The 27,696-nt window shown below is 39.7% G+C and overlaps 1 protein-coding gene across 4 annotated transcripts in view; it reads right to left on the reverse strand.

Annotated features, from left to right (window-relative positions):
- The window catches only part of arhgef2a (Rho guanine nucleotide exchange factor (GEF) 2a), a 148,457-nt gene that overhangs the window by 19,111 nt on the left and 101,650 nt on the right, over positions 1–27,696 (reverse strand). Inside the window, exons 23-24 of one of the 4 annotated variants that reach the window (XR_003983483.1) lie at positions 9,697–9,913; positions 7,705–8,364 (exon numbers count right to left, since the gene is read on the reverse strand). The exons of 1 other annotated variant lie outside the window; for it this stretch is intronic. Coding sequence is in view for 2 of the 3 variants with exons in the window: in XM_030411616.1 (XP_030267476.1) it covers positions 16,584–16,819 (236 nt within the window). In the remaining variant the exon portion in view is untranslated. Of the gene's footprint in view, positions 1–7,704; positions 9,914–16,431; positions 16,820–27,696 lie in introns of those variants that run through there. 2 more of the 4 variants (XM_030411619.1, XM_030411616.1) reach the window with 2 other exon arrangements.

Here is a 27,696-nt window from a genome sequence, read left to right on the forward strand (position 1 = left end):
CCTTGCTTTTCGAGGAGTGGGGAAATCGGTTGTTTGTGTTAAATCTTTTAATTTTTAAATAAAGTTTGATTTGAATTTCCGTCTGATGTCTGTCTGATCATTAAATAACAAGTGTATGAGGAAAACACAGTAGCGCCGAGATCCAAAAGTGGTTAAAGGTATGTTGATTGCTGCTCAGCAGTATATACCGATCCCCAGACAGGCATACAGATTCTCGGAGTGGTATATACGGATCCTCAGACTGGCATACAGATTCTCAGAGTGGTATATACCGATCCCCACACTGACATACAGATGCTCGGAGTGGTATATACCGATCCCCAAACAGGCATACAGATTCTCGGAGTGGTATATACCGATCCTCAGACTGGCATACAGATTCTCAGAGTGGTATATACCGATCCCCAAACTGACATACAGATGCTCGGAGTGGTATATACCGATCCCCAGACTGGCATACAGATTCTCGGAGTGGTATGCTGCTGTTATGCCGCTGTTATTCCACCGACACATGACGGTATGTGCCGCTTGAGATTGTTATGGCACTGAGAGACTGCTGGATGGGTACTGCTCCCTGATGAATATGCAAATATAATGCCACTGGGCTGGTGCATACAAAGAAATAGTGATCCAAATCTGCGTTCAAAAGACTCATCTATTTCTTCGTCAACATCACTACTATATGATACACTAAGATCATTTGAACATGGCTCAGTTGTCTCTTCAATTTCAGGTTGACCTACAGGTGACAGACCGACCCTTGTGGTTAACTCTCCTCTTAAGCTGTCAACACTACATAACTGGAGAACTCTGCTCCTGTGTGCCTTAAAAGTAGATAGAACATTTGACTTAAAAGAACAGTCTTGAAAAGGACATTTTACAGTTTCACAGTTCCTCAAATGAAGACCTAAATGAGAAAAAAAATCCTTGATATTGCAAGCTTCAGAAAAGTTGCAAAGCTCGCAACTGATATTAGCTGTTGACGATCCCGCTGTTTCTCTTCTGTGAAATTTCGTTAGATGAACTCTGGGGGCTGTCTGAGTTCGAAATGTGCATGCACATTCCTGGTAAATGCATGAGATGGGGCAGCTGCGTCCATAATGTCCATGTTTAATCTTATAATGTTTTAAGGTGCTTCTCTGACAACTTGTACTATATATACAGTACTTACATTTCCACAGCATAAAGAAATTGACCAGGATGCCGAGAAAATGAGTCTTGTCAGAAATGTTTTTTTTCCTACCTATGAATTTATTTAACTTTTCACTTGGTACAATCACAAAATTTGAAAACAGTTGACCATTACACATTAAAGATATAGTTTTGCCATATACTCCAGTGACATAGATTTGTCACAGCAAATTACATAATATGTCTACTTAAAGCAGTACCACTAAGCAGAAGAACCTCCCTAAAAACAACTGTATTATGCCTTAAAGCTTTCATCTGTGTCATTTTTAAAACTGCAACTCCATGCTTTGTAAACAAGTATTAAACATCAATGTGGAGCAAAACATAAAATTCTTTTAAAAAATGCAACAGCACAGAGGTTACAGTCTCATTGTGGCTGGCATGGTAGATTATATAATGTAGAGGACTCATTTTACATGGTCGGAAGAAAAGACCACAAATAACTGCATTTTAGCCATTTAACCTTGAATTAAAAGGTATGAGACTGTATCATAAAATACAATTTCCATGTGCCCACAAAAGAATTGGCTCATAGGTCTCCTTGGTTACTGTTGCTTTTACCCTGTCATGCTCCAAGCAAAAGAAATAGGAGTTTTCAGCAATATTAGTCGTACCCGTCTGCACAAAGCTCAATTTCTACTGACCACACGGACTGTTACACAATAGACTGCTCGGCGGGAAATCTTCACATCGACCTGTTGACACTGTAAGCTCGACTTTGAAACCTCTAGGGCAGACCCAAAAAAAAATCGACGCTTCGTTCGTTGCCATGGTAATCGATAATGAAGTCCGTGATCAATTTTTTTTTCCTTTTTGACACCGGATCTCATCGACAATTCTTACATTGAAAAGAGTAGGCTACTTGTTATCCTGGAAACCTGCCTGATAACATGCAGTGTTTGTTTGCCATACATTCTCTATGTCTGCCATGCACCCCCTCCCCTTCCCCGCAGACAAACGCGAGTCCGCACCGCTCACAGTAACATTAGCTTAACGTTAGCCGCTCATGTTAGCACAAATCTACATCGAAGCCACAGCAATGCTTACTGGATAAACAATTAAATAATGTTTAGAGGATATTGTTAAATCATATATGTGTCAGTTGCCACTCACTAGGAGCAAGCTGACGATGCCCCTGACTTACGGGTCAAATGTAATTGACACTAGCTTGATATTGAAGTTAACAAGACTCCTGACAATGAACAAGAAGTAATGTAACGCAATAAAGACAGTAATCTACTTTAGACTCTATTGCTGGCAGACAAAATCACAGTCCACACAAACTTGGATTAAATTATTCTCAAATAATTAACTCACCATCCTTGTGTCCGTAAATCCGTTAATCCGTGTGTCAGGTGTCCATGTCAGTGTCCATGTCTGTTCTGGCTAGAACGACCGCCAGGGGAGTTGTTAGGCGAGTTCAAGATCACGCAGTGCTGCGCAGCGCTGCGCAGCGCTGCATAAATCGTGATGCATGCTGGTTAAAATGTGTCCACGATGACCTGGATGGGAGTGGTTTCTGCTCCGCATCTGATGTCACATGACCTTAAATTATCGCGGGAGAGAGGCTGCTGCAGAGCATTCGCGCAGTTGCTCTCCAGGTACTGCGCGACCCCAGACCCACCTTCATGACGTCAGGACTTTGCCCTAATTGGCTCTCATCTACGCTGACGTATATGACGTGTGTTTCGATGAATTTCCATATCCATAAGGCCTCTGCCTCTTTTCTACTCAAATATCAAATACTTTCAGATAAGTAGCGGCCGCGTTGCCGCACCTATGGGATAGTCACCATGAATAAACCTATAAAATCCTTCGTGTAACGCAACAACTCTGAAAGATGTCGTCAATAAACTGCTCAGTTCTGTCAGCTTAGGGTAATGATGGAGAAGTGGTTAACTGCTGTGTCCAGTGTTATCTGTACTATCCACTCTTATTAATTAACCCTTTATGTTCCCGTCACATTAACAATACAGAGAATTATCCTGAGCTATTCTGCGTGTGATGAGATGGTGCAGCGGGACAAGGCATCTGACTCAGTCATTTGTTCTGATTATTGTATTTCATTCATTCAGTGAAATGTATTTCATTCATTGTGATGTTGCTATGAGAAAATGCATCATCTTATGTGTCTATAGTTATGCTTATTTGTTAAATGTAGTCAGCAAATTCCCCTCAGCTGTGATTTAATCATGATGCACCTAAGCACAGTTGTCATCATAATAATGAATAACTGTTGTAATTGTATTGTTATTGTGCAAGACTTACTATAATGTACCAGATAGACAAAGTTCAAATGTATTTAATGGTGACATTACAAGGAAAACAGAACATGATCATTTACAGTAAGACAACATTTAGGCTCTTCATCTACTCTTGATGAGCCACTGTGTGACCGTTTGAAGTGAAGCAATTACAAAGTATCCAAATTTGAAGTTGTTATTGTGAATAAGCTGTCACATTCTGTTGTCTCTAAATATGAACTGTACATATGTATGTATATATATATATATCTATATATCTATATATATATATATATATATATATATATATATATATATATATAAATATATATGAATATATAAATATATATAAATATATATAAATAAAAGTAATCAGATGAACACATCCTCTGCAAAAAGACAGATTTGACACGGGTCTTGATCCCCGGTCGTCTGCATGCAACACAGCAGCAGTTTCACTGCTCTATTCCCTCAGCCCAAATGCTTTGGTTGACTAATATTTTGAACATCTCAGATTGAATAATTTCTGAAGGAGATTAATATGAGAAAAAGGCCAGCAAAGTTCCCATAGCATCAGGTAAGAAAACTGATCACAGTCGTTGTTGATTGTAATCAAACATTAATGGAATTTCAATTTCCTCCACTTCTTCGCAGACGAAGAAGGCAAACACCGCAAGCTCAGCCAAGTCACGTCACGTCAACGGGAAGAGAGAGTGTCCGACTTCATAGCAGCGTTTGTATCCCCGCCCCTGCTGTCGCCAGCAGATCTCGCTGATGTGACCAGGCTAGGGCTGGGCGATATGGCCTCAAATCAATATCACGATATATTGAGCAACTCACCTCGATAACGATAAATGAACGACAAGTAACCCCCCCCCCCCCCCGCACCCAAAAAAAGGGGAAAAAAATCCTGTGTATTTACAGAAATGCCACTTTAAAGGACTGTAAAACTACATTGTAGTTAAGATTTATATTATTTATTTAGTAGTTAAGAACAATTGATAAGCACACGATTGAACAGCAACTGAACAGGTTTAAAAGTATAAAATATACAGTCCCTTATAAACAAATTCTAAGCTTCTCGCTTTTTTTTATTTCTTCGAATTGAATCATGTGGTTGTACTGCAGGTGGTGGAAGAGGTTGGATGTAAATAAATAAACATTTTGAGGGCTTCAGAATCATAATCTAAGACATGAGACAAAATAGTAGAGAAGTTGACTTTGCTGCTTAATAATATGTTGACCTCTTGAGCATTAGAGAACTTTTTTTTACCATTATTTTCTTTATTATTATATATTTTTGATAGACACAGAATCTGTTTCAGAAGTCAGTGGGTCACATGACATGGAAGCTATTGAGAGAAAAAAACAAGATTTCTGCATATTAATATTCATATAAAATAGAGGAAGCACTAGAGTACAATAAACATAACTGTCTCATTCGTCCAGTTTACTAATACAATCTGCTGCTGGAGTCACTGGGCCCCATGACATGGAAGATATTGAAAGAACTGCAATTATTTTGTATTAATATATTTATGCTAAGTAATTTGATGACAGTCCCTAAATCAGTTTCCAGCGATTCAGTGCCATGTTCTGGGAGGTGAGCTGACGGTCCTCCTGCTGCTCACACTGGGTGAACCTCAGTAAAGTCGCGGCTGGACCCGAGTAGAGCTTAGAATCAAGCCCGACCCGAGCCCGTGCGCGTTGTGTCCGAGCCCGGCCCGAGACCGATTTAAACCCGACAACAGTTTAATACGTGGGCTGTTATAACTGACGTTCTCGACTACAATTGCGAGTTGTTTAAACTACAGAAATCTTTATGAATAATGCAACAAGTGCCGCACTTAATGCACTCGACAAAGCCGACAAATGTTATTATCACGGCCCACGACTTGTTTAAAATGGGTCCACACCTCCGACTTTCCTCCAAACCTGCTCAAACTTCATTCTACTGTTTTTATTTTTTTCTTTACATCTTCATGCTCCATGTTGCACTTAAGCTACACAATCAGTGATGCAGGTAACGTGTTACTAGTTTTGTAATTTTCCTTAGTAAAAAATATATATTTTTGCTTTCTTCTTGCGTCTCGAGGAGTGACGTCACGTACGCGAGAAGTCACGTTTTCCAGCATGAGGACACTCACGTGTCAGACCACGCAGAGACACAAATGCAAACAACAATGGAGGGAGGAGAGAGATGCGCGCTTTCTAGCTGTAAATACAGTCATTATTTTGAGTTAATAAAAAACAAAACACAAATGTTTGATCAATGGACGGCCCGGCCGAAGACAGTGGCCTGTTGCAGCCTTTGAACGCAGCATCATTACACAAACTGTCCGCGACTCACAGCGAGAGTTGGTTCACTTGATTACTAACCTGGCATAGCTGGGGTCGCATCGGCGGGCGGAGTTTGCCATCAAATTAATGTAAAATAAGCACATCGGTATACGCCGGGGTAGATTAATCAAGTGGACCTAACATGTCCCCTGTCCCTAGTGGATGTTATGCCTATGACACCGAATATACCGACATGGCCAAAATGACGTTGGTTATCGTCGTAAATTTCGGTATAGGTAAATTTTCGGTTTATCGCCCAGGCCTAGACCAGGCAGCAGGAGGTCAACTTGAACGCGCCCAATATGATGCCAGGGTTCAACCTGCAGGGGCTTTGCACATACAGGTTCAACCTGCAGGGGCTGTCAATCATTTTCATACCACGTGACCTGTCAGAACTTGACAGAAGTTCTCAAAACTTGAAAATATTTGTGGAAGATCAAGTTCTGGCAACTAGCCATTACAATAGTCAGAACAAAATAATATTTCAAGTCCCATTAATATATATATATTTCTAGTTGACACAACATAAAATATTATGTATTGCTGACAAAAAATAAAAAAACTTTTTTACGGTGTATATATGTGTGTGTGTGTGTGTGTATGTATGGACAGTTCATATTTAACAGAATGTGACAGCTTTGTCACAAAACAACTTCAAATTTGGATATTTTGTAATTGCTTCACTTCAAAACGGTCACACAGTGGCGCATTAATGGTCCAACTGGTTTATCAAGAGTAGACGAATAGCCTAAATGTTGTCTTACTGTAAATGCTCATGTTCCGTTTTCCTTGTAATGTCACCATAAAATAAATTTGAACTTTGTCTATCAGGTACATTATAGTAAGTCTTGCCCAATAACAATACAATACAATTACAACAGTTATTAATTATTATGATGACAACTGTGCTTAGGTGCATGATTATATCACAGCTGAGGGGAATTTGCTGACTACATTTAACCAATATGCATAAAAACACATAAGATGATGCATTTTCTTACAGCAACATTATTCACAATGAACGAAATACATTTGATAGTACAGATAGCACTGGACACAGCAGTGAACCACTTCTCCATCATCACCACGAGTAGGGTGACAGAACTGAGCAATTTATTGACGACATCTTTCAGGGTTGTTGCGTTACATGAAGGATTTTATAAGTTTATTCATGTGGACTATCCCATAGGTGCGGCCACACGGCTGCTACTTATCTGAAAGTATGTGATACTTGAGTAGAAAAGAGGCACAGGCGGATATGGAAATTCATCGAAACACACGACATATGCGTCAGCGGAGATAAAAACTAATTAGGGCAAAGTCCTGACGTCATGAAGGTGGGTCTAGGCTCGCGCAGTACCTGGAGAGCGGAATAGAACGGCTGGAGATGACGATGATGGCGTCTCAGTGAGGTGACTGCACCTATAAGCTCTTCGACATGAGCCAAAACTAAACCATGCTCTGAACAGCACCTACAGATGAAAAGTTGCCTGAACTGTGAGTAGATACAGTGATAAGGAGACTAAAAGGTTTTTTTTTAATTATTTTTTTATTAGAGTTTCCTAACACTGATGAGCAACTGGCTTGCCCCGCGAAACTCGACCAAACTTTTCCCTTTGTCTCTAATGGACTCTCTCACATACAGTGAAAGTCATTAAATGCGACTTACGAGCTGCCCCCAAAAAGAAAAGAAAAGCAGTGGGCTCTCCTTTCTTCTGTCACCTTTACCCCTATCCTGGCTGCTGATTTGAAATGAGCATAAACCCCGCCATCGCGATGCATTCAGTGCTCTAGAAAACCAACTTGGAGTTTTGGATGGATTACTTAATCCTGAGAGCTCATCTACGATACCTGATGAAAACATTGTAGATCGACGGCCAGGAAAGAAATAAAAAAAATTGGCCAATGAATTAGAAGACGATGAACAAACTGTATTAAACGCTGCTTTAATGACAGTAATGGAGAGAATTGAAAAAATGCAGAAGAAGCCCTCAGAAAACTGCACTGTCTTGAAACCACTGTTAAAGATAACACACAAACAATTAAAAGCGTTACTGACACCCTGGAGTTCCTGGGGAAACAGGTGGAGGACGTGACTCTCCAAGTGAACTCCCTGCAGAGTCATGTTGAAACACTGGAGAAAGAAAACACGGTGCTCCGCGACAAATGGAATACCCTGGAAGCCTACCAAAGAAGATGGAACCTCCGAGTGGCCGGGATCCCCGAACGGACCGGAGAAGATGTCAAGAAAATCATCATCGACATCCTCGGCCAAGTTTCTCCTGACATCGCTCAAGAGCTGCACTTCTCTGTGGACATTGTTCACAGGCTTGGACCCCGCGCTGCGGACCGTCACTCCAGCCACCGCATCATTGTGCGGTTCCTTCTCGTACTCACCGGGACATGATCTGGAGAGATGCGAGAACCTCTAAGCTGCTCAAGGAGAGAAAGATCAAAATCCTCGAGGATTTGACCCAAGACATGAAAGACGCAAGGAACAAGCTGTGGCCGCTGGTGGAGCAAGCGAGGAAAGAGGGAAAGAAGGCCGGATTCAGAGGCTCCCATGCCCTCGTTGACAGTAAAAGGATCACTGTGAATGATATGAAAAATGACATTTAGTCCATAGACTGGTCACAGTTTGCATAGCTGCCACAAGAAGACTCCTTCCCCCTATTTTCTTTTTCCCCCATCCCTTTTTTTAATTTTTAAATCTTTTACTACTTGTGTACATAGTAGTGCATATAAATATTTAAAATGAATTTATGTTATCTAATATCTGAATTAAATCGTCGATTTCCGGGGCAATTTATTAACTTACTTCCTCCTTTAAATTTTCCTTAATTAAACCCCCACAGTTCAGGTGACCTGGCTTCCGGAGCAAGAATTATTTTTCTTCATGTGTAGAAACGAATGTCGTAGAAGCCTGGTGTTTATGTTTTGCACTCATCCTAAGAGAGGTGTGTGAGTGCCTTGTTTTTAACTTCAAGATGAGGGGGTTCATGAATTATTGCCTTATGTTTTTGATATCTGCTGACTGCAGGAGACTTAGAATTAAAGGCCCTAATTATGAAGAGAAACATTAAGGCTAATTTTGGTTTTCTGAATTATCTGCATACATTTCTGTTATGTCCTTATCAGTGATTTCACTTAATACCAGAGGCGTGCGAGATAACTTAAAACGTAAAGCCTTGTTTTTATTTATTAAACAACAAAAGTCTTATTTCTGTTTCTTACAAGAATCACTCTCAATCATAGATGATAATAAATTCTGGAAAAATCAGTGGGGAAATGACATATGGTTTTCGCATGGCTCAGAACGGCCAGCAGGAGTAACCTCCCTGAATAACAAATTTGAAGGAGCTATATTACACTCAGAGAGCGACCCAAATGGTAGATTTCTTATACTAATTATTAAATTTGATGATATTATAGTCCTTCTGGCCAATGTATATGGTTATAATACCAAAACTGGTAATGACTTCTTATTCGACACTCTGAAATCATGTTTTCTATCTTGGTTATCTAAATATCCAAATCTGCTGTTTGTTGTTGGTGGGGATTTCAATGTTATGGTTGATGACTCTGTAGATAGATGGCCTCCAAAAAATAGAACAAATTCTCCTTCTAATGTAATGTTATTTATGCAGAAATTCTAATTAGTAGCTATCTGGAGGTAAGGAAAAATAATCCAATTACTAAATCCTATACATGGGCAAGGATGGACTGGGACAAAAATTTGGCCCTGGACTTTTTGGTCCAGACTGGCCCACTACAATCCGCACGCAGATATTGTGCCACCTCCCCCCTGTTGATGTACATACAAACACACAAGCTCTTAATAACACCACTATACTAAACTATATCCCTTTATATTCTTAAACCTTGAATAAAATAAATGATAACTACAGAGTGTGTTGCTCACTTGCTCTTAATGACAGCAACCTTCTAATGGTGCCATTCTCGCAGTGGAAAACTTTCTGCCATTTGGGGTTCTTTGTAGTTTGTTGAGGATGATGATTTAAAGACAGCTGAAGGGTGTCTGGGTTGGGACCGGTGAAATAATCTATGGGCTGCTTGGGGTCTCTGGTGAGATCATCTCCACAGGATATGATGTACTGGGCCTGTCGCCTATCACAAACCTGGACATGAAAAGTGGAGGAATAGTGTGGAATAGGTTAAGTTTGAACAAGATTACATGCACATAATGAGTCTGCATGCAATCAGAACTTTGGCTAGTTGGCTTAAGTATGGAAAACAATAGTAAAATGATCTGAAAAATGGACAAACACTAATTTCATTTTAGAAAGACAGTACAGCTCAACATAATGTATAGACAATCAAGCATGACATAAGAGGAAATACTTGTAATTTGTGTACTGCATCATGAGTAATATGTATGCAGATGTTTTATTGTAGCAGTAGTTTATCAGTGTTTTTAACTGTATGATGTTAAACTGTTGAAAGGACAATAAACCATGAACACTGACTGAAAGAAATATGTAAAGCATACATATTTGTTAAGTTGTTAGCTCAATGTCCTTCATGACCAAATTGGAGTGTGGGCACGAAGAAAGGTGCATGTTGGCACTTTAAACACTTTAACTCTGGTGACCTGATTTGGGGGATGTCATTATAGGTAGAAAGGATCAAAAACTCTGAAAATGGCAGATCTACATGCTCAAAACACATCACATTGCAACATGTGAGTTGTAAGCTTGTAGATCTGCAATTTTGTGTGGCATCCTTTGATGAAAGTATGAAATAGGGCTAAAGTGGTTAATAAAAGCAACTAATCAATTAATCAGGAGAGTATATGAATATGGTTATTGTTTTCCAATACTTTAGATAGTTAGATTTAGTGTAACACACCACACCATCCAGAGTTTGCTATTTATTAAGTCAAGTAAAGTTCATAGACAGTTAAGCAACCGTTCTGAACCATTTATTTTAATGAATGTTTATCCACACCATTCTAGAAGGCACATACCTGCTTACCACGGTATCACTACCTCCTTCACATGGTGGAGAGACTTCCTCAACACTTATTTTTTCAGCCTCCTCCTGCACCATAAGGGCAGTGGTAATTGGAGCCTCACTCTCTTCAGACTCACGTGAAGGACCCACTGCTAAAGCTGTAGCATCGGTGCTGCTAGCCCCGGCCATGCCGGCCTCTGCAGCAAACATTGTTTTACTTTTAGCAGCCTGTGCTGCTAGAGCTTTTCTTTCTCCTCAATTTTTCCGCACTGCCTTTGCGTTTTTTACTTCCCTTCTCCATTTTTGTTTTTCATGTGCTGGTCTGTTGTTTTTTTCTCTCGCTCTCTCTCTCATCATCGACTCCTCATCATTAAAAGTGATTGGACGAGGGGGGGTCTAGAACATGCGTGGGTGGGACTCCTGGGCCTCTGTAGCCTCTCATAGGGCCATTGGGCCAGGTATTCTTAGACAGACAAGCCACTGGGCCAATCGTCACCTCTCTGCTGTGTCTGCAGCTGAGTACTGTGGGCTGAGCCGATTGTGGGACCCACAGTAATGTTGGGCAGCAGGAGTCCTTTGTATGTGACTTAGTTGGGCGTGTATGTTGCTCAGTCCACGTTGTTATCCTGCATGCCATGTAGCCATGTTGTGCTGATGTGCCCGTTCCTCTGTATTTCCAGGTGAGCATAAGTGATGAAAAGAGGTATAAACGTAGCAACACCAATGTACAGAAAGGGTGCAAGATTAATGGACCGTCTACGAGAATTACAGTGGAGTTTTGCAAGTTAACTGTGTGTTAAACAGTGCTTCACTGAGTACATCGCTAACGAGAAAAGCAGTAGAGTTACCACCTGTAGAATGCTAAAATATTGACTGTGTGAGTGTGCAGAATATAATTAGTGTGTATGTTTTGCATATCGTAGTAAAAGCGTTGAGTTCTGGTAATATTAGAGGAAATGTGAGCGTTAATAGCGTATGTTGCTCAGTCCACGTTGTTATCCTGCATGCCATGTAGCCATGTTGTGCTGATGTGCCCGTTCCTCTGTATTTCCAGCTTGAGAGAGAGACCAGTAAATGGATTCATTTTCAACTCATGCACGCCTGGGAGTTCCTCTGTGTGTCCAAGTGTGCTACACGATGCATGTCTCTCTCCCCGGGCCGGGAGAGTTACATTAGTTACCAAGGCAAGGCGAGGCATGGCCAAAAAAAAAAAAGTTAAATAAATAAATGAATAAAAATTAATTAAAAAAACTGCCATCCATTGGCCCATTAGTGACCGGCCCACCGGACGGTACTCCCGATGGCCAATCCACCCCTGTAACATGGGCAAACAAAATTGGCACCTATAGATCACTAATCGACTACTGGTTAATCTCAAGTAGTCTAGATGAAAATAATATTTATGTTAACATTTTGACCACTCCACTCATAGATCACAAAACTATAAATCTTCAAATTAATTTTAGACCTAATGCCAGCACTACCCACCGGAATTCATATTGGAAACTCAACAACTCAGTCTTAAAACATAAAGTTGTTATAGAAAAAAATCACTTTTTAATAAAATCTTACTGGCATAGGGCTTTAAATGATAAATATTTTCTTAATAACTGGGAACTATTGAAATTCAAGATAGCAAAATACCTAAGAGAGTACGGATCCTCTTTGGCCAAACTAAGAAAAGAGGAAGAAACAAAAGTAATTACCAAAATTGCTACTCTCACTCAGTGTATGCCTGAAGATCTGACAGAGGATGACAAACAAGAATTAACTGAACAGCAGCTCAAGCTAGATGAAATGTACAGAGTTAAAGCAGAAGGAGCTTATGTGAGATCCAGAAAACAATGGTTGGAGGAAGGGGAGCAAAACACAGCATACTTCTTTAGATTGGAAAAGTCACGCAGTAGAGCGAACTGCATTCAAAAACTCAATATTGATGGGACTGTCACAGATGATTCACAAAACATATCCAATCACTGTTTAATGTTCTACAAGAACCTGTATAAATCACACTATAATAAAAACGCTACAGATTACTTTTTTGGATATCTTTCTCAGTTAAAATGTATCAATAATGATCAGAGGGACATCTGTGACAAGCAAGTAACTCTGGAAGAAGTCAGTTCTGCCATTCAGCAACTTAAATTAAACAAGTCTCCTGGAACTGATGGCTTAACATCTGAATTTTATATAACATTTGCTGATAAACTTGCCCCCTTCCTCCATGGTGTATTCACCGAAAGCATCCATAACCAAACTGTTCCTCCTACCTTATAGCAAAGGCTTTTAACACTTATCCCTAAGCCTAATAAGGACCCACTCCATATAGATAATTGGAGACCAATCTGTCTCCTCAATAATGATTATAAAATCTTAGCTGGAATTTTTGCCAAAAGACTTAAAGCAGTTCTGGATTACATTATTGATGAAACGCAAACAGGATTTATGAAGGGCAGACATATATCCAACAACATAAGACTTGTCCTGGGTCTTATTGATTATGCTGACTACAGCCTTGATGACAGTTTTATTTTATTTCTGGATTTTCGCAAAGCATTCGATACCATTGAACACAAATTTATGTTTCAGGCATTACAGAAATTTGGTTTTGGTAAGTACTTTTGTTTAGCAATTGAAACTATGTACAAGAAAGCGAATTGCTCAATTAAAATGCAGAAAGATACTTCTCCACGCTTTGACTTAAGTTGTGGAATCAGGCAGGGTTGCCCTGTGTCGCCATATTTATTTTTGATATGTGCTCAGTTGCTCTCTGACTTCATCAAGCAGAGCCCCATCAAAGGGATATCTATAGCAGACAGGGAAATCGTCATCAGTCAACTAGCAGATGACACTTCCTTATTTTTAAAAAATGCCTCACAAATTTCTGTTACTATTAATCGAATTTAAAATTTTTTCTAGAGCATCCGGACTTCACCTGAATCTAAGTAAGTGCGAACTGCTACCACTCAAAAACTGTAATATTACATCTATTTCCAACATACCTGTAAAAGAGTCTGTCTCCTATTTGGGAATCATCATCAACAAAAACACAAGCAACAGATGCTCTCTGAACTTTACCCACATCATAGAAAAACACAGAAAAAATTTAACTCTTGGCTCCAGAGAGATCTGTCCCTTCAGGGCAGAATTCTTTTATCTAAAGCAGAGGGCTTATTCCAGCTTACATATACAGCAATATCTCTGGACGTAAATAAACAGACCACCTCAGCTATTGACAAAATTCTTAATAACTTTGTGTGGAAAAACAAAATCCATTATATCAAAAAATCTACTTTAATGAATTCTCATGAAAGATCATGATTCAAGGTTTGAATTTTCTTGATTTTTCCACTATCAATAACACATTCAAAATCAACTGGATCAGATAATTTATCAGAAACCCAATATCAATCTGGAACTTCATTTCCAACTATATATTTTCCAAAATCGGTGGCCTTAATTTTTTGTTACTCTGCACCTACAATATTGAAAAACTTCCCACAAAACTAGCCAGCTTTCATAAACAGATACTTCTCTCCTGGTCTTTTATTTATAAACATAACTTCAGCCCCCATAGATATTATTTGGAATAATAGGGACATACTATGCAAACACAAATCACTTTTCCTAGAGAACTGGTTGACCCATGGCATAATTCTAGTTAGTCAGCTTTTCAAATCTAACGGCACATTATTATCATACTCAGAATTTTTAAATAAATATACACTTCCTATTCCTCTGAAAGAATATGCAATAGTATTTGATGCAATACCCTCTGGTGTGATTATGTTATTGAAAAATGTTATGTTACCTGAGTTTGACCCCTTACCCTGGAGCCTGTACAGACAGAAGTTGGTCGAATCTGCCTCTCAGCAAAAAACAACAACAACCGTACTGTACGTGCATTATTTCAAAAAGAAAACGTCAGTACTCCCAATGTCGTGTCATACTGGAATAATATATTCACAAACCTGATCTGGAAAAACATATGGTCCCTCCCCTACAAATATTTTATTACAAATAAAATCAAAAAAGTATCCCTCAAACTCATCCATCGTATCTATCCCTCCAATCTATTTATGCAAAGATATAAAAAATACATTAGCGAACTCTGCTCCTTCTGTAAACAGGCTCCAGAAGATCTTCACCATCTCTTTTGGTCATGTCCTTACCTGCAGATTTTTTGGAAAAATGTAACTACTTTCATCCGTCAACACATTGACAAAAACTTTGGTTTGGACTATCAAAATGTATTGTTTGGTTTCTTTTCAGTCCCGTCATCCCAATTAGACCAATATTATATAATTAATTTAATATTATTTTTAGCCAAAGCTCATATCCATAACCGCAAATTCACTAATCACCATCTCAAAAAGGAAATCAAACAATACATCAACATAATTAGTCAGTCTGAAAATAAGAAAGCCATAAATACTCTAGTATTATTTTCTTTGTTTTCATGTTATTGAAATGACATTGAGTTTGCATAACCTGAAATGTATTTATTTTTGTCTTCTCCTGCACTCTATGATGTTGTGTAACTGCAATTCGCTGACATCACCCTATTTTCATTTGTAACACCCTCACTCCATATGTTTATATCATGTCTGTCAACTACAATAAAAAAAGAAAAAAAAGTACCTGGAGAGCGACTGCGCAACTGCTCTGCAGCCGCCTTGCTCCTGCAATAACTTAAGGCCATGTGTCATCAGATGCAGAGCAGTAAACCACTCCCATCCAGATCATGGTGGACACATTTTAACCAGCATGCATCACGATTTAGGCAGTGCTGCGCAGCTCTGTGTGAACTTGAACTCGCCTACTGTGTGCTCCTCCTTTGCTCCTCCCCTGAGTGGGACAGAGAAGTTACATGGGGAGGAGTGCAGCCCAGCTGCACGGTGCTTATTAGATATGCAAATGTAGCATGACGCCACCTGAGTTGTAAACGCTGCCTTTGCATAAAAACAAAGCAAAAAAAAAAAAAACAGAAACACGTAACTGCCCCTGCCTCGTAGAGCAGAGCAAAATAATAACTGTAAAGAATTTGCACTGATGCTAAGGTATAGGCTGCTATTCACCCAAGGACAGTTCAGGAGTCCTCCTCAGGGTTTAACTTTTTTTTTTTACAAAGCAGCAAAATGCACCCCAGGACAGTCCACTAGTATATGCAGATTTTATATTAGTAGTAATAATGGGCTGTATGTGAATATTTTCCTCTTATTTGTTCTAGTTTTATCTATTTTTCTAATAATATTCTTGTGTGAAATGTTTAATCTTATAATAAGTATTTATTACAGTAGTGTAAAATTGTGTGGAAATGTTTGCACTAAAAGCTGTTTTGCACGGAAATTCATTGTTGCCTGCTTTGTTTTTTTATGTTTATTTGTAAGTGTTAAGGTCACGGTGTTGCATGAATAACAAGTCATGGTAGCTTTACACACATACAATTTGTAAAAAGGGTAAATCCAAAATAGTGATGTCACTGTCAAAGCAGAGTGATATGGCGCAACCTTGTGGAATATTTACAATGAATCCAGATCAGACTTTAAAATCTAGTCCACACATGTCAAATGAGGTTATAATCAATATTTCAGAATAATTCAAACTCAGATATTGGTGGGATATCTAATTTTGTATTATTTTGTTCCAAATCTCACCCCATCATACCTCCCAGTGATTATTTCCAAGATAAAATGAGTTACCACCAGGCTGGCTTCTTAAAACTTAATAGATATAAAAATCAGTCGAATGAGCCAGTTTTTTGAACGGCTCTTTGAAAGGAACAGCTCACCAAGATCCGGCTCCCCTCCCCTCAAAGAGCCATAAATCCCATCTCTACTTCTCACTGTCCTTGAACCGGCTCTCGGCATCCCGCAGCCGCAGCAGCTCCTCCTGCAGCAGGCTGTGTTGTCGCTGCAAAAAAGCCAGCTCCCCAATAGTAGAATCTGTATTGGCCTCCCGATTTACAACATCTCGACAGAGAGGGCGCCATACTCCTCCTGCAGATGGTGTCATGGCGTCCTGTGGCTGCAGCAGCAACTCCAAGATGGAGTGTTGTTTGATGACGGCACCTTACAGGATATGATGGAAAAACTGATTTTAAAGATTTAATGCATATCTATGGTTCAGATTTGTGTTTTTATTGAGGAAACACTGTCCAACAGAAATAAGAGCATTTACAAATAATAAAATTGCAGCAAGGGAAACTTTAATACATAAATCTAAGAAGGGAGGGAAATCTATCAATGACCAGTTAGAACAGGAGAATGCAAGGATCTTATTGTATTATTTGGGGCGGCAATAGCTCAGCCAAGACTTGGCTTGGGGACTTGAGGGTCACCAGTTCAAGTCCGATCCAGACCAAAAAAAGAATGATGTGGACCGGCAGTTGGAGAATGCTGGTTCACATCCTGGACATTGCTGAGGTGCCCTTGAGCAAGGCACCGACCCCTAACACTGCTCGTTGGATGCCGTGGCATGTGTGGCAGCCCCTTCACTCATCTCCTCTACACTGCATGTGTGTGTTTGTGTGTGCACACCTGTGTGTAATGTGAGTGGAAAAAAGAATTTCCCAATTTGGGATTAAAATAGTATATAAGATTAAAAAGAAATAATAATAATAATAATAACAAATTGGAGGATCAGTCATCCACCTGCAGGTGGGATGAACTCTATAAGAGAACTTACTGTGCACTGGGCGCCAATAAAATTCACACTTCTAGCTGTTTCATACTTCCAAAATATCTCTAGCTGAGCTGGCTATATCTCCCCAAGGCATGACAATACACTTTTTACAATACTCAGTATTAATGTCTGGACATTTTCTCACATTTGAAGAAAAGTTGAACACTGAATGTACTGTTGTTTTATTGTGTTGGACACATTTTTTAAGCAGTCAAGGAATTTTCTATTTGAAATATTCTGGTGGCTTCTGTGAACAGAATATGTCCTTCTTTCCTTCTTGTATACGTATATAGAGTAAATTATATCTGCACTGTATCCTCACATATTTCTATACCACTCAAAGTCTGCATTGCATGAAGCATAATGTGGTGTGCTATACTGTATGCTGTTGTACATAATGTACAAGTGCATTAAACCTGGAGTGCATGGAGATAAACATTGAGATTCATCAGCCTCTGAAGGATCTCCTGTCAAACACAGGCAGCAATTTTATTGCTGATGTGACACACACACACACACACACACACACACACACACACACACACACACACACACACAGTGTATTGTGTTTTGACAGTGTTTTGATTGTGACCAGACAACTGTATGTTGTACTAGACCAGACTGTGTCTAGAGAATGGACTTCTAGAAGGCCCCTGGTTTGTCCAAGTGCTCTCTGGCAAAGTTGAAACGGGCAGCTTTGTTCTTTTTTGACAGCAGAGGCTTCCTTCTAGCAATGCTCCCATGAAGGTAATGGCTATTCAATTTTCATCTGATTGTAGATGCATGCACATTTGTCCTACATGCTACCAGGGAGATCTGCAACTTTCTAGAGGTGATGTGCGGGTTGGCCTTTACCTGAGTCATTATTTTTCTGGTGCTTCTGGGTTATGGGAGTCCACTTCTAGGCAGAGTTGCTGACATGTTGAAGGCCCCTCATTTGTAAAGCATTTGTCTGATGGATGGAGCTGGAATATTTTGGAGATGGTCTTATAGCCCTCCCCAGACTGATGGGCAGTTACTACCATCTTCCTCATGTCCTCTCCTTTCCTCTTAGTATTGTTGATCTGTATTGAACTACAGTGATTTGGTTGTCTCATTTCACTGGTCTGCTTAAATGATTAATTAAGCACCCGAATGTGTTTCACCTGAGTATGTGACCTGCTTGACTTTACCAATGCAGCTGGGGATTCACTTACTTCTGCACACACACTAATTCCATGTTTCAAGTAGTTTTTGGGCTACTTAAACAAGTCCCACTAAACAAGTACACACAATTTATAAACATAAATCTGACATTTCATATATAAAAGCTGGTGTTGATAAAATAACAAAATCGTGGTAAAACAACAGAAACATCAAGACTGCTCAAGGAGTTCACATTCTTTCAAGCAGCAATGTATGTCATGTTTTCATCATTTGAAAGCTTGACCCCAGGTCCATTTCTAGTTGTGCTTGTGTTTTTAACAAGCCCACTCATGTGTATTTTATAGTTTTAACCTAGCTGTGGTTTTGCAGAAATGTGCTTTGCCAACATTTATTCTGGTGATTGTATTGACTATAGAAGTCAGCAGACTATTCCTATTGTGCCTCCTTTCTCTGGAATAATCTCCCCATTGAGGCCTTTAAATCCACAACCCATTTACTGAGCAATATCCAATTTAAATTAAATCTTTGAATGGAACTTTTAAAGCCCTATGACAGCCAAAGGTGCTGTATTTTCCCCCTTTTCCTAGATAATTCGAATGATTGCTGTTAGGCTGTTAAGAGATTTTCTACAAATACAACAACCATCTAAAATAACTCCCAAACCCTAGCTTTAACAATACTTTATACCATGGTCTGGGGGAAAACTCGATTGTGATTGGCTGCAGGGTGTCCATTAATAACTGATATTTGGACACCTACCAAGTAGTTCCAGTCAAATTGTCTGTTAACCACTCTAAATCAATGTGCTAGCTGGCGTATCAAATCTGTATATTTTATTTCCAACACTGAGTGCAGTCCGTCAGTGCTTCAGTGTCTTATCCTCTGAACACCACAGGATGACGACTGTAACACACAAGCTGCAGAAAGTACACTTCCCCTCTAAATTTACTGATACTCGAATAATCTCACATCCCGTTCGTTGTTCAACTCTCTACTTCAGGCTGCGGCCACAGTAACATTACACACAGCCGATCATTTGTCCGTGAAAATCTTGATGTTGATTTGGGGACAATCACATGACTGGTTATCTAGCTAGTCTTGTTGTTAAACATACTGTCAAATTATATTTACTGTTTGTCAACCGTACGCAATGTTATTGACTTTGAATCTTGCTAGCATAGCGTTAGCTTTCTGACTCATCGCTGAGCGGACTAGAATATCTCCCATTGCCAAGTCGTATCTATGGTCCATCCTATTTACTGGAGGAGTGAACAACGTTTCCGTTGCGTAAGAACCTTACGGGAGGGTAATGATTGTTCCAGGTATTAGTCAAACCCTCAGGCGTTACCAGGGGAACATGTGAAAAACTTTATATTTTGATTGTAAAACGCATGAAAATATAAATAAATGGTGTTACTTTCTTTTCTTTGGCAAGTGACCACGGTATAAGCGGGATAATGCCCTTCGAGGTGTCTATAAAGAGGTATTAATGGACTTCACGGAGGCAACTGTTCTTAGGCCTCCGAGTTGTCCATAAATACTTGTTTATGGACACCTCATTGGGCATTATCCCTTACGTAATTCAGCTATTGTAATTCTGTCTGTATACATTATGGGATCAAGGTTTCCATTAACACAGAGTCAGTGTGATGAGTAATACCTGAGAATATCTGTATGTATTTTATAAATGAATTACTTTTACATAATGATATTAATGATATCGTCATCAGTCTTTCTCTACAACTAACAACTCTACAACTAAGTCCAAATAAGTTCTCTGAATTTTTACATCGACAAAATACAATGCACAATACATTTTGAATTACATTTTTTATTATTTGTCTGTAATAATACAATACACATTAATGACAAGTGTGTGCAAAAGTAAGAGTTTGAGGTTAGGCCTTTAACATACACAATCACTGACACATACAGTAACTGCTGAAGTTATGCTGAATAATAAGGCATACAACAATAACAAAAGTTCTAATCAGATTTGAGAGAAAATACATTCATATCAGAGAAGTATATAGTTGGAACATTCTTATATATGAGGGAGGATAAATGTGGAAAGTCCACAATCATTTTGCAGCCACAGAAATCTTTGCACAGCTCAAAGGGGTGTTTTCAGTACTTTTCAGTATTTACATTTTAAATCCACTGAAAAAGCTTCAGCCTGAGAATAATATCATATTGATCTGGCAGAAAAGTTTGCCACCACCGTCTTGACAAGTGAAAATAAGTATTACAGAGTATACAATCATATGTAGATAGATAGATAGATAGATAGATAGATAGATAGATAGATAGATAGATAGATAGATAGATAGATAGAACCTGACATATAAAAATGTTTTTAGGGATATAAAACACAATAAAGCTCAAAGCCTATTTCTATTGTGGTTGTTAGAAAAGGAAGAACGTAAGCTGACAGATCTTGAAGTCATTTAAGAATGATTAAAAACATGCAAAACAAATACAAATTTGAAGCCACTGCTGTTGCTTCAGAGATCACAACAGATAAGTAAATAGTTTTAGATTTAGACACTTATAAACAGACATTAAGAAGTTAAAGTTTGTGAAATGCTGCTGGACATTGGTGTGTCCATATATGAAACAGTGACAGCAGATGTTCTGCAGATGATTATCACTTGATAAAAACAAATCAGTCTTTGACATTGTCAGCATAAATATCACGTATCTTTTCATCAATAATTTGGAGAAATGCATTCCCTAAAGATGTTGCCAAACAGAAAGCATTTAAAATAATATCATTTTATGTTTCTTTTATGTAGATTTGACCTACATGCTTCAAGATAACTTAACTGCTGTATAATTGCATTACTCCTCTCAGCTGGTGGATTTTTTAATGTTTAGAGATTGTCACTGTAAGTCTATACTGTATGGCTGTGCTTACATATTAATCAATACCTGCACTACAGTGCACCAACAGGGTTTACGCATGGCCATAAGCTAAATCGGTCATAACTTGGCATTCTGAGTCATTCTGACAGTTACGGCAGGCAGACAGGAATTGCCAAATTTACAAGAGGGGATAAAGATTAGAGTTGGTCATAGACAGCGTTTCAGTTTCCCCTAACTCACCAACTCATAAAACTCAATATTTTGAAAGAAGTCTATTATTACATTGGATTGCTTAGCAGTCAGTGTTTGCTTGTGGTGGCTATCCAGGAGGTTAAGGGAGCTACGTCACTCTTTTAACTTATTTATACTGTACATACTTTGCACTTTACTACTTTTTGCACTTCTGGTTAGACGCTAACTGCATTTTGTTGTCTCTGTACAGTGCACAATGACAATAAATTTGCATGTAACTAAATCTAATTCAAAGGGATAGTTCGGGTTTTTTGAGGTGGGGTCATATAAAGTACATATCTATAGTCAATCTGTTTCCTACCGTAATCACCGATCAGCGCAGCCTCAGTTTGGAGAAGAAGAGAGAGAGAGAGCTTTGTACTGCAGTGAACGGGGTCCAGCGAAAAAGCGAAATTAACCACCTAAAACAAGGCTCACCTAAAAAAATTTACACCAGTTCAAGTGTACGTTTTATAGGTAAAATTCACACTGCTTTACATCGCCGTCAGACCGCGCTTTCTTTTGGCACTACATTTTCTCAACCGCAGAACCCCCGTATCCCTACGCATGAGCGCTAATGCGGAAGGATACGGAGAGTTAAGTTTCGTTTTTATCGAAAGTAAACCTCTTGTCCAGCAGCTGGGCCTCGCGTTGTATTCCGCCGCTCGCAGATCAGTTGTTGCCCAGTTACGCTAGTGCGTAGGGATACGGAGGTTCTGTGGTTGAGAAAATGTAGTGCCAAAAGAAAGCACGGTCTGACGGCGATGTAAAGCAGTGTGAATTTTACCTATACAACGTACACTTGAACTGTTATAGATTTTTTTAGGGGAGCCTTGTTTTAGGTGGTTAATTTCACTTTTTCTCTGGACCCCGTTCACTGCAGTACAAAGCTGAGCGTCTGGGCTGGAGCGGCTCTCTACTTCTCCAAACTGAGGCTGCGCTGATCGGTGATTACGGTAGGAAACAGATCGATAGATATGTACTTTATATGACCCCACTTCAAAAAACCCGAACTATCCCTTTAACACATGTCCTACAACACACCTGGCTGCTAGGCAACAGCCACAGTCATGTAGCATTCACTTGATCATGCATCGCTGAAACTGGGCGTAGCTAAGACCAGGCTTAAATTTGGTTGGTGCAACCGACTTAGAATCCATTCTACAGATTGGCCTTAACTAAGACCGATTTAGCAGTTAAAACCATTCTTAGTACACAGTGTTGGGGATTAATGGAATACATGTACCGGCGTTATGCATTCAGAATACAAATTATAAATAACTGTATTCCGTTACAGTTACAATTTAGATAGATGGTATTCATAATACAGTTACATTGCTGAAATCAATGGATTAAATGACGGTACTTCTCTGTTTCACTAGTTTATTTACTCTCTAAATAAGTTAAGGCAACTCGATGCATTTCCCAGAAGCCTCAACATGAAAACGAAAGAAACGAAAATGAGCTAGCACTATTTGCGTGATCAGTCACAATGGAGTCGGAAGAGGAGCAGGAGTTAGAGGTAGAGCTGGAGCCAGAGCCAGGGCAGGAATGTCTTTCTATCTTGGAAATTCAAACAGCATTTCACATTAAAGAAAGAGAAGGAAGAATGAAATATAACTGTGTAGTGCAACCCCTTCTTGCCAGCAACCAACCTCCTTTCAGCGTCCAAAGACTCCACCTCCAACCTGAAGAAGCATCTTTGAGTAATTTTTTTAATTAGCCAGGGGTAGTTGTCTGCTGTAGTTTTACTGGTCACCATGCTATTTTATAGTTGTCAGGTAGCTACCTGCTTAGTTGATGTGCGACTTTACATTCTCATGTGCTAATTTACTAGCCCCAGAGACGTTGAAAGACTGACTAGCCCTATTTGATATGCTAGCTAACGTTAGCTAAAATTAGTTGTGTTAGCTTAGACTGCATATGAGTATGCATAATGATTACTGTGAAGTGTAATGACACCATCAGCACCTCTTGGATGTTGTATTTAGCCTAAAGAGTAACCACATGTATAGGCCTACAATAGTCCTCTTTATTCTTCCAAGCATAAAACAATTTCAGTGTTATTAATTTGTGCTCTTTCTGTCTTTCTATAGCGGAAGCATTCTAGTGTCTTGCAAAGAGCAGGTGATTGTGGTGAATGAAGTGCCATGTCCACCACACCTCCTCTCTAACAAGCAACACTCAGCTCCTCAGCAATCACCCAAAGGAAAGTAAACTCCTTGGTTCTTGAGTTCATAATTGCAGATGTGCAGCCTATTTTATAAGTGGAGAATGCCCCATTCCGTAAGATTATCTAAGGAATTAGTGGGGGTAGGACACCAATGTGCAGAAAAACATTGATGCTGCGCATTGTAAGGGGATCTCAAAATATGAAGGAAGCACTGACTTAAACTCTTCAGGATGTTCCAACTGTGTGCACAACAGCAGATATATGGACAACCCACCATAGGAGTTTCACGGGAATCGCATGTCACTGGATTAAGGCAGGGACAGTAGATCGAAAGTCTGCTGCGTTGACAGGTCAAAAGATAAGGAGCTGCCACACCTCTGATGTCATTGATGCCAAATTAGACAGGTTCATGCACAGTTCCAGATCCAAGGTAAAGTCAGTGCCACAATCACTGACAATGGGTGCAATTTTGTTAAGGCATTCAATGAATGTAGGAGGGTGTGAAATGGATGATGAGATGGATAGCACAGATGATGTGCAGTTTGCCGATGTCTCTGCAGTTCTTCAGGAGGAGGAAGAGGAGCCACCTCACCATCAATGTGATGCAAATACTTGTCTTGTTGCCACGACTAATCATGACAAAGTTGCCTCACAGGGTGTTTCTCGAAAATTATACAGAAGTGCAGTGTAAAAATGTGCTGGAATCTGGAATAAGGCTTATCGCTCATCAGGTGCTGTTGATGCCATTGAGGAAATTGCCCAAATGAGATGTGGTACCTTCAGTGACTTGGTGGAGCTCAGAGTATCATGCAATCGAGAAGTTAATGAGTCTCACTGAGAGTCAGCTCAATGGACTCTGTGACCATCTGAAAGTGGCCAAATTGAATCCTCAAGAGACAATGTTTCTAAAAGAGTACACAGCCATTCTGAAACCTCTTGCCTACTCAACCTGCTCCAGGGAGAAAAGAAATGTTACTTTGGATACATAGTTCCCACCATTCTCAGCCTAAAAGCCAAGTCAGCTGAAAAGTTGAAACAAGTGCAGTCCTCAACCCACATCCTCTCAGCTGTTATCAAAGCCATTGACACTGGATTTGGGCAGGTGTTGGCCTCCCATGAGGCAAGGATGGCGGCTTCCACCATCCCAGAGTTTCAACTGTGGTGGCTTGCAGATTAAGAGAGGGAAGCCATGAAAAGAGCAATGGTCCAAGAGACTCGTCTTCTTCACACAGAGCCTTCTGAGGATGCCGGCACCACTGGAAATGCTGACGTTGAAGGTCATCCAGAAGATGTTCTTTAGCAGAGGAAGAGGTGCAGAGGTACACTATATTGCCAAAAGTATTCACTCACCCATCCAAATAATTGAAATCAGGTGCTCCAATCACTTCAATGGCCACAGGTGTATAAAAGCAAGCACCTATGCATGCAGACTGTTTCTACAAACATTTGTAAAAGAATGGGTTGTTCTCAGGAGCTCAGTGAATTCCAGTGTGGTACTGTGATAGGATGCCAACTGTGCAACAAGTCCAGTCATGAAATATCCTCGCTCCTAAATATTCCACAGTCAATTGTCAGTGGTATTATAATAAAGTGGAAGCGAACAACAGCAACTCAGCCACTAAGTGGTAGGACATGTAAAATGACGGAGCAGGGTCAGCGGACGCTGAGGCACATAGAGGTCACCAACTTTCTGTAGAGTCAATCGCTACAGACCTCCAAACTTTATGTGGCCTTCAGATTAGTTCAAGAACAGTGCGTAGGGAGCTTCATGGAATGGGTTTCCATGGCCAAGCAGCTGCATCCAAGCCATGTATCAGCAAAGCGTCGGATGCAGTAGTGTAAAGCACGCTGCCACTGAACTCTAGAGCAGTGGAGACATGTTCTCTGGAGTGATGAATCGTGCTTCTCCACCTGGCAATCTCATGGACAAGTCTGGGTTTGCCAGTTGCCTAAAGAACGGTACTTGTCTGACTGCATTTTGCCAAGTGTAAAGTTTGGTGGAGTGGGGATTATGGTGTGGGGTTGTTTTTCAGGAGCTGAGCTTGGCCCCTTAGTTCCAGTGAAAGGAACTCTGAATGCTTCAAGTCCATGCTCCTGACTTTTTGGGAACAGTTTGGGCATGGCCCCTTCCTGTTCCAAGATGACTGTGCACCAGTGCACAAAGCAAGTCCATACAGACATGGATAAGAGAGTTTGGTGTGGATGAACTTGACTGGCATGCACAGAGTCCTGACCTCAACCCGATAGAACACCTTTGGGATGAATTAGAGCAGAGACTGAGAGCCAGGCCTTCCTGTCCAACATCAGTGTGTGACCTCACAAATGCGCTTCTGGAAGAATGGTAAAAAATTCCTATAAACACACTCCTAAACCTTGTGGAAAGCCTTCCCAGAAGAGTTGAAGCTTCTATAGCTGCAAAGGTTGAACCGACGTCATATTATACCCTATGGATCAAGAATGGGATGTCACTTAAGTTCATATGCGAGTCAAGGCTGGCGAGTCAATACCTCTGGCAATTTGGTGTCTCCAAGATCCAGACAAGTCATTGGCTTTATTGAAGATCCATCCAATGATCAGAGCCCTCTTTTTAAAGTACAATACTACTCTGCCATCAAGTGCTCCTATCAAGCAACTCTTTTGCCAGGGAGGACTTATTTTCATTCCACACTGTAACAAAATGACAGATGTGCACTTTAAACAGGCTCTCCTGCTGCAATACAACCAGCTTTACTGGAGTGTTGACTTGTAGAGTGGGTCAGTCAGATATGTAGGTAGTTGGCTCAAAACACATTGGTCTTTGGGTTCACAGGCATTCACAGGCAATGCATACATTGACAACCTCATTATTCTTGCATAACCAACTGTTGTCTTTTTTCATCTGACATTCATATAAAAGCAACACCTTACATGCCAACTATAAATGTTTATTGTTTTTATTTTTTTCACCCTAGGTTATGTGCAACATTGACATTTTGGATAGGTTTTTACTGCTAGCCTTTGTTGTTGCATCACCAAGAAATAATGTTGGTTTTTCCATGTAACATTGTTTCATGTGGGTAAAATGATATTTGGTGGCGTAGTTTAATAATAATAATAATAATAATTTGCCAGGTTTTCTTTTGGTGCTCTTTATTTTATGATGATAAGTTGCAACACCTATGCACTTAGTCGCTCAGTGAAAAAGAATGTTAGATGTAACAGCAAATTCTGTACAGAAACAGAATATTTACATTTGTCCATTTTCCCACTTCTGACAGCTGAGTAAATAAAGAAACTGAAAAGGGAAAATTGGTCAATTCTTCTCCTTTTTTAACCAAGCAAAACATCTTTTGCATTAACATACCCTTATAGTCTTTGTTCCTCTAAAGCAAATTATATATATAAAAAATATATTGCTCTTTCATGGAGACTTGGGCCTAACACATTCAGCAGCAGAATAGGTCTGTTTAGTAAGCAGGATTTGATTGCTGCATTGCTACATTTATGAAATGCAATTCGATGTGGAAGTAATCCAAGTATTCAGAATACCTTACTCAGACTGAGTAATGTAACGGAATATGTTACAGATGACATTTTTGAGCATGTATTCTGTAACGGAATACGTTTTGAAAGTATCCTTCCCAACACTGTTATCTCATAGTAAGACCAGTTGGTGCAAACAACTCCTGAGTCCCAGTTAGCTCTGATAAATAAGAGTTTGGAGAAAAAAAAGTCAGAACTCAAATACATTTGTCACAGTAATCCTCTTCCATACACTGGGCACTTTTGGCAGTTATTTAAGTTCCTTATCTACAATTGTTACATTGTTTGTCTCATCTAATACCAACCTTTTCTCAACCCTAATCAAGT

This window comes from Sparus aurata, chromosome 3 (assembly GCF_900880675.1).
Source record: "Sparus aurata chromosome 3, fSpaAur1.1, whole genome shotgun sequence".
Classification (NCBI taxonomy): domain Eukaryota; kingdom Metazoa; phylum Chordata; class Actinopteri; order Spariformes; family Sparidae; genus Sparus; species Sparus aurata.